The sequence below is a fragment of the Triticum aestivum genome, chromosome 6A (genome assembly GCF_018294505.1).
Source record: "Triticum aestivum cultivar Chinese Spring chromosome 6A, IWGSC CS RefSeq v2.1, whole genome shotgun sequence".
NCBI classification, from domain to species: Eukaryota; Viridiplantae; Streptophyta; class Magnoliopsida; order Poales; family Poaceae; genus Triticum; species Triticum aestivum.
Genome location: NC_057809.1, coordinates 542,597,714 through 542,606,294, shown reverse-complemented (window position 1 = coordinate 542,606,294; position 8,581 = coordinate 542,597,714). Strand labels below are relative to the sequence as shown.

At 52.5% G+C, this 8,581-nt stretch overlaps 1 protein-coding gene across 1 annotated transcript; it reads left to right on the top strand.

Moving 5' to 3' along the window:
- The first annotated feature begins 600 nt into the window (after window positions 1-600).
- On the top strand, window positions 601-2,822 carry LOC123128376 (transcription factor TCP14). Its single transcript, XM_044548359.1, has one exon. The coding sequence runs from the start codon at window positions 1,138-1,140 to the stop codon at window positions 2,350-2,352; it is 1,215 nt and encodes a 404-aa protein (XP_044404294.1). The 5' UTR covers window positions 601-1,137; the 3' UTR covers window positions 2,353-2,822.
- Window positions 2,823-8,581: the final 5,759 nt, after the last annotated feature.

Here is an 8,581-nt window from a genome sequence, read left to right as displayed (position 1 = left end):
TCTTCGGGGCGGGGATTGAACGAATGATAAAGAACAGCGCACGTGGCGTCTGAGCCAAGTGACTGCCTCGCCACAGTCTAAAGATTTTTCCTTTTAGAAAAACAAATAAACAAAGCGAGAGCCGCAGAGGCAGTGGCAGAGGAAAAAAAAAAGAAACACATTTCAAACAGCAAAAGGCAGAAGAAAAGAAGAAGGAAAAAAAAACAGATAGGGTTCTCTCTCTCAAAAGCGGCCAATCCACAAAGGAGCCGTTGCTTTCCATCACACCACGTAGCTCAGCTAACTACTAGGCCTCGTTTGGGTTAATCCCTAGCTAGCGTGCACAGTGGCAATAGTGCTGTGGCGTTTTTTGCCGATTAAATGGGATATTCGCTGGTTAGCATCGGGAGGACATATCACGTTACGTTCTGCCACAGTACTGATCCGCACTGTGCATGGATTAGCTAGCCAGCACGGAGAGAGCCACGCCATGGCTGGCTAGGTGAGCCTAATAATTCTCCTCCGCCTGCCTTATCCTCCTCCTCCTCCTCCCTTCGCTGCCCGGCCGTCTCCCCCGCTCCATGTACACGACCACAGTCTCTGTCACTCGAGCTCCTCTCTCTCTCTCTCTCTCTCTCTCTCTCTCTCTCTCTCTCTCTCTACATCAAGAAACCATTTAATTCATCCATCTCTCTCCTCCAAGCCCTACAAAGTACACCATCTTCTTCCTCCCCCTCTCTGTCTCTCTCTCTCTCTCTCTCTCCTTCTCCTAGCTTCTAGCTAGGGCCATCTGCTCATGCTTCTCCCTTCTCCCAGATCGCAGATGAACCTTACCAGAAGACCATAAAATAGTGTGTGTGATCTCCCACACGCACACAACCCCCCCCCCCCCCCCCCCCCCCCCTCTCTCATCGTATCATATGAGGAAGGATTCCTTCCAAACCTATAATCTTTACCTCATAGCTTAGCTCCTGGACTCTCTCTCTCTCTCTCTACCGTCGTCTCCATCACACCTAACGAATCTCGAGCTAGACCCACAAGAAGCGGTCGGCGGCATCAAATCCGTTCCCCTCTCCTGCAAACAACCACCCGTTTACCCGGCCAAAGCATATACACGCAGAGATGGTTGTGTGTGTATATAACATGGCCTAATTGACCATGGACATCGCCGGAGACGCCGGAGGCGGCCGGAGGCCCAACTTCCCCTTGCAGCTCCTCGAGAAGAAGGAGGAGCAACCGTGCTCCAGCTCGGCTGCGGGGGGCACCTCGGGGGGCGGCGGGAATGGAGCAGCCGCTGGCGGTGCCGCCGGAGGGGAGATGCAGGTGCGGAAGGCGGTGCCCAAGCGGACGTCGACCAAGGACCGGCACACCAAGGTGGAGGGCCGGGGACGGCGCATCCGGATGCCGGCGCTGTGCGCTGCGAGGGTGTTCCAGCTGACCCGGGAGCTGGGGCACAAGACGGACGGCGAGACCATCGAGTGGCTGCTGCAGCAGGCGGAGCCGGCGGTGATCGCGGCCACCGGCACCGGCACCATCCCGGCCAACTTCACCTCCCTCAACATCTCCCTCCGCTCATCTGGCTCCTCGCTCTCCATCCCGGCCCACCTCCGCGGGGCCTTGCCGAGCCCCGGCGTAAGGTTCGGCTCCCGTGCCGACGCGTGGGACCGGGTTGTCGGACTCGGGTACCCGCCCGAAGGCCCCGCCTCGTCTTCGTCGACGCCGTCGCCGCTGTTGCTCAACTTCCACTCGGGTAGCGTCGGTCTTGACGTGCAGCCATCGCCGTCAGCCGCTGCCGCTGCCGCAGCCGCCGACCTTTCGAGGAAGCGGCGATGGGAGCAAGAAATGCAGCAGCAGCAGCAACAACAACATCAGCAGCAGCAGCAGCAGCAACAGTACCAGCAGCAGATGGCGGGGTACACGCAGAGCCAAATGCCGGGCACCGTCTGGATGGTGCCAAGCAACTACTCGCAGGGCAGCGGGGCGCCTTCCGGCGGCGGCAACGGCGGCGGTGGAGGAGGAAGTGGTGAGTCGATCTGGACTTTCCCGCAGGTGGGCAGCGCCGGCGCCGCGGCTGCCGTGTATCGTGGGAGCGTGCCAAGCGGGCTACATTTCATGAACTTCCCTACACCGATGGCGCTGCTACCCGGCCAGCAGCTGGGGCTCGGCCCAGTGGGAGGCAGCGGCGGTGGCGCAGGCGGGAGTGAGGGGCAGATGGGGATCCTCGCCGCGCTGAACGCGTACCGGACACAGGCGGCGGAAGCAGCGGCGGGCCAAGGAGGCGGCGGTGGAGGAGGATCGTCTAGCCAGCAGCAACACGGAGGTGGTGGCGGCGGCGGCGAGCGGCATGAGAGCATGAGCACCAGCGAGTCGTAGGCCGGGCGGGCCTCCGAGGATCGCATCGCATCGCATGCATTGGTCTCTGGTGTGGCTTTGATCTGTTCTTTGTCTTTGATTTCTTTTTCCTTTTGTGGTTTCCTTCCTCCACTCCTAGACATTAGACAACTCGCAAGGATTACACTCGGCTGCGATCCCATGGCATTTAGATCATCATCGTCATACTTAGCGCACGTACGTTTGTGCTTGTGAGTGGAAGAGCGAGGTGTGCCATTGGAGAAGAGGACGGAAACACAGCAGCAGCAGCAGCAGCAAGAGAGATTGTTTATTTTTGTTCTTTTAGCATTAGGGTTTGATCAAATGCGAGCGGAAGAGATTTTCATCAGGCATGGCATTCGTCACCTGCCGTGATCGATCGATGGTTCATTTTTGTTGTTTGCCACCAAGCTTTGTTAGTCCTAGCTTTCAAGTTATTTTACACCATGCAGGGCCATTTATTCCATTTTGCATGCTGCTTGTGCTCCTTATAATCGATTTGTTCTTTCTTGATCAACCAGCTAGCTAGCTAGGGTTATTGATCCGCCAACGTCCTTTTTCTTTCTCCCATGGTATCCAACTTATGATCATGCCTGATCCACCGCAAATAAAATTCTTTGGCGGGCACTTTCTCCGTCCGGCTTTATTTGTCTGTCCCCCCAATATTTTTGTCGAGCTTTGACCTTAGTTTTAACTAGAAAAATATAACATTTGACCACAAAATTAGTGTCATTTGAATGCTCGAAAACTTATTTTGAATACGAATCCAACAATACGGTTTTTATAATGTACTTCCTCTGAAAAGAAATATACAATCGTTATATAGTGATCTAAACAATCTTATATTTCTTTCCAAAGAGAGTTTGTACTTATATTTGCTAGTCGAGTCGAATCTATGATCAAAATTTGACACAAAATATGAGGGGTGGGGATAATCCGGATGGAGGAAGAGCTACACAGCTGGGCAGTACATTTTGGGACAATTGGTGTACGTCGTCATCAGCCGTGATCTGCCAGTAGGACTAGGTAGAAAAGAAGAAAAAAGAAAGAAAAAGAGGCACTAGTAGCATGAGATGGAGACGACGAGGGTGGCCAGCTACGGGCGTAGGTTTTTGTCATGCGATGGGCAAGCAATCTGCAGGTTGGCCAAGCTAGCAACCGATTGATCGACGGCAAGGACCACCCACAGGCCACAGCCAGGGCCAGGCGAGAGAGAGAGAGAGAGAGAGAGAGAGAGAGAACACAGCCCAACAGGGGTCCGGCTCTCCTGCTGGGTTCCCTGCATCCAGTATTGTGCAGGGCCAACCAATGGGCGACACATGTCCAGGCAGGCCCCACATCTCAAAAACGTATTTTCTTTTTTCAATTACTCAAATTCCCTTATCTTCCCTTCCGATGTTCTCTTTGATCGCATCCATTAGAGAGCTCCGAGAGATGATTCCTCTGAGCGCAATCGGTTCATAGTGTCCATCACGTGGGGCCGTGGCCATGACCGGCAGCTAGGCGGCCGACTTCACCCTCGCCGGTGATTCTTGTGGACGTAAGCAAACTGGTTGCCCCAGCGCGGCGACGCCTAGGTACACCGTATGCGCCCGCGCATCCCCATGGCCGCCGCTGGTGTGGTGGTTTGCTTCCCTCTGAGATCCTCTCCCCGAACACCTGCGCCGGCAGTCGCTGACCTCGCCCCAGGTGTACGCGCACAAAGCCGGGCCAGGTAGCTAAAACATGGCGGCCGCATTCCACTTCCCGAACTTCGTCAATGACTTCGGAATCTGCCAAAATGCTAGATCATGGAGCTGGCGTTGCCTTGGGCCATGGGCTCGCGCTCGTCCACGTAAATCACCAGCATGCGGGCGCGGACGACATGGATGATATAGCACCTGCTGCCTTGGTGCCGGCCATGGCACACGTACGTGGTGGACGCTATAAGCTTGTGCAGCTCAGAGCTCACAAGAATCCTCTAGCGAAGCTCTAATGGCTGCTCCGAGAGTAGGTTAGGAGAGAAAGATAAGGGGATTGAGTAATTGAAAAAAGAAAATGTGTTTTTAAGATGTGGGGCCTATCTGGACATGTGTCGCCCATTGATTGGCCCTGCACAATACTGGGTGCAGGGAACACAGCAGGAGAGCCGGACCCGCCCAACAGGGGTGGGTCGCCAGCGCGCGGTTGGCAAGCGACGACCGGCCTCGCGCTGGCGCGGACTCGAGTCCACCGCCGGCCAGGCGACCAGACCGGACCAACCGACCCGGCCGTATTTATTTATCGATCGCCGCCCGCCCGTCAATGATTCCCCACACGCGCGCGGTCGCACCACCAACCGTGCCACGCCCATGCATACAGCGGAACGCAGCTGCGGCTACAGCGCGATCTCTCGAGGCGATCGACACAAAACGCAGCCCCGCTCCTCCGCCAATCTCGGTCCGTCCATCCATATAAAGGAAGGGCAGGGGGCAGCGGGCAGGGTGCGCGCGTGTGGAGAGGAGGGGTGTGGTGAATGTGATCTGGTCCTGCGCTCCAGGGTTGCCCTTCTCGGTCGATGTTTCTGCGTACGTGCTGGTTTTAATGGCACGTGGCCTGCCCCTGCCCCTGCGCCTGCCCGTTCCATATCCATGGTTCGCGCTCCCCCTGGCCGCTTGCTGCAACTGGGGCGGACAGCCTACGCTATGCAGCTGGTTGGCCGTTGGCGCTATCGCCCGATGCATGGCTACTCGCGCTCGTGCTCCTGCTCGCCCTTCTGACTGGTGGTTTTTTTTCTTCTTTTGACCGACTGCCCGTGGGCTTTTCTGTGACCAGGAGTGAAATTTAATTACAACCGTGGGTTTTTCCAGATATTTTGACGTGGGTGGTTTTTCTGGTGATATCGGATTGGTAATCCTGGCCGGTTGATGGCTTTGTTAATTCAAAGTCGGGCTCTTCGCGAGCCTTCGTTCTAAAAATACATATATGATCATAGTAAAAAAAATACATATATGATTGGGTTGGATGCACAAACGATGGGTTTTTACACCTATTTCTTTGCTCAAGGTGGGGGTTTCTTTTTCTTTTCTTCGGTGACAGTTCAAGGTGGTTTATGATGATCTTATGATTCTCCAAAAGCGTCAGTCGAATGTATGAATAGACGTTCGATTGTTTGCCCGTTGGGACGACCCAACGGGCAAAATGTGCCTGCTTGCAATATGTAATGGTTGTTCCCGTGCCTGGTCACTGACGGATGAGCTGGAGACGCATATGACCCTGTCGTGCTTATTTGTACCTTAGGGTTGCTTTTGGACATCGGTAAAGCCTTTCTGATTTACTGAAGGGTGGGGTTATGCGTAAGCGGCTCGCGTTAACGTTTCGGGCTCACACGTCAGTGATGTCCTGTCAGACATGATTAGCTGTAGACCCATATGGACATGTCGCGCTTATATTTAGCTCGTAACGGGTTTTGCAAAAATAAAAAGGAGTTCATGGTTCCGTTTGGGCCCTGACAAGTGGATCTTCACGTGAGTTGGCTACATTGGAATGTTGGCCCCATGTGTCAGTGACGGGTGGCCTGCTGAGCTGTACAGAGTGCATGCGGTCGTGTCAGCACAGTCCAGCTGCTGCCGGGTTCAGGAGGAAGAAAGATGGGTGAGGGATGAAGCCAATACCGTGCTGGCCCTGTCGGTTGTTCTCTGCGCAATATCGGAGCCGTCACATGTTGAGTTGATTGGGTGCATTGAGTGGCACTGCCCGGCCGGTGGTGATAGTGTAGTAGTAGTAGTAGCATGCAGCCCGGCCGGCCCCTAACACATGTGCTCGTGTCCTGCTTGGACGTCGCTCGCTCTCATCGATCGATCGATCAGGCTTGAACGCCAACGTACGCACACCAACTTGTGATGAACAGCCTAATTGGCATGTCGACTCTGTTGTTCTGCTGTTAGCCATGTTACGATCACACTTTCTCTCACACGCACACGCAGACACGGACGGACACGCGCTGACACACGTCGTGATCAAGAGGTGGACGTGACAGATGACACAAATGTGCTAATGTCCATCTCCGTGTGTCTGGAAGAGAGAGAGAGAAGAGATGCCACTGCAGGCTCACTGATGCATCGACGCAAAAGGCAAACTAATTGCAGGCAATAATTTCAAAGTTCAAACACCCTACTGTGTGGGTGCCAAGTTGTGTAGTCGTAGTACTGTACGTGCATGACTTTTCCACGCTGGCTAGCTGGCTAGTGCACCTCAAGGGCAGAAGGTTAACTTGTCAAAGGAGATTGACAGGAAAATAATACTCCTACTCTATATGTAACCATAGGTTATCTTGTCTACGACATGTCCATGATTAAGTAGGTGGCGAGGAAAAGAGCATTTCATGCACCAGGCAGGCACAGAAGAACATGCTTAGCTCATCATCACGGCGTTTTGCTTCGAAATAATTAGATACATACATGCATTTCAGCAAGCATCCAGTAGTACTTAGTATAGGAGTAGTTTAAATCGCCGATGAGTTGAGAGTCGAGGATATGCAGATCGCTTTTGGGGAGAGCTCTCATTTTGACCTCGCTTTTGTCAGGTCTGCGTGTCTGTGCTAGGCTGCGCGCGCGCGCGTTCTTCTTTCCAAAAGATGGCTAGTGTCATGGCGTGTGCGCGCTGGCCGAGGGGCGCCAAAACCACAGTGAACTCATAGGGATCATGAGTGTAAAGTATACGAACTTCATCGCATCGATCCAAGTCGTGCTTTTCTCCATCACTAGTAGCTCGCAAGCGTACATAGCTCGGCTCCTTCATTCCACCACAGGAGGAGAACTCAAGGAATCTCTGCCGCGGCCATGCATGGACATGGATAGCCACCTCGCTTAGCCGGAGGCCTCTAGCAGTCTAGCTCCACTCTTTTCATCACTTTTATGCAGTGCTCCGCGGCCTCAAAACGGCAGCTTTTCTATGTGTGTGTGTGTGTGATCGGATTTTGTGCATAGTGTAGTGTCATAGTGTTCCCTGTGCGCGCGCGATGCGTATTTGTGGCCTGCTTTTTTTGTTGCAGGCAGGCATGCATGCTATTTCCTTTGCTCCCCTTCCCCTGTAGCCCTTTTTCAGAAAGGTTTTGCGCCTCAACTTTCATCCTCGCCTGCCGCGCCAGCCGCTGCCCCTCGATCTCCTTTCCCCGCCTCGAGATCGGCCGAGCCATGATTTCCGTTTGATGGACGGATGATATGTCGATTGGCGTCGTTCGTCGTCGCGGAATTCTGCACCGCTGAACGCTGCTGATCCACCCATCATTTCCACTCGCCTTCCGATCGAATTGCTTCACCAGCAGTTACTACTATACACTACTGTCATGAGAACTACTTGCAGCAGATGAGTGGCGTCGTATTGGGAAGAATTATTATGCATCCATGTATATTCAGATTGAATACTGAAGAAAAGGTGAAATGGCGCCCAACGGGTAGGGATATCAGGGAATCATGTAGGGATTAGTTTAGTTCCAGTGTGGTAGGCTCTAATTCATGCCCGACGGGCTAACATTCCTAGGCAGGTTTTGTCTTCCTCTAGGGCCATTATAGTGAGATTAGAAGACTCTAATGATTTTAAATTAGTAGATTTCAATGGTCCTCACTGCTCTGACGGTTAGTGCTGATACTATGTGCATTTAGGCTCTTAAACTATCTGGAGAATATTAATTAGGACCTATTTGTAGTAGTATAAGATAAGAATAAGATGGTGTTCGATGCTTGGCCTGGCATTACGTATGCACTTGCGCACAAGCCAGCAGAGAAGAATCTTGCCCCCTCATGGCAGAAACGTATCTTGCCCCCTCTTTTCTAACCGATCATGCAGCAAATAGATGTTAGTTAAATATTTAGGTTCTCCTTTTAGCTAGCGAGGAGCGAACAATGTATTAATGGTTACAAATAGTCCTAGACTTTGCATTAGCAGAACGGAAAAAGATAGCCAAGACATGGCATCAAAAATGCACACAGACAAATTATATTATGAAAAAAATGACACCCACGAGAGCCACGACACTCGACAACAACCAAATATTCATGTAGAAATAGTCGTCATACATAGTCCGAGATACCGGTGTTCTTTCTTACTTTCACCGGCACTCCACTCGCTTTCGACAACCAAAGTCAATGTATCATAGTTACCTTTCAAACAAGAAGTAAATTAACCAAAGTGTTTTCTTGAGAAGAAAAGCTAGCATGATCTGTTTCCCCCCAAACATTCATAAAAGAAATTATCAGCTGTTTGATAGCCACTT

Bases quoted from the DNA above. Each gene is read 5' to 3' on its own strand.
- LOC123128376 (XM_044548359.1), top strand. From the start codon at position 1,138: ATGGACATCGCCGGAGACGCCGGAGGCGGCCGGAGGCCCAACTTCCCC.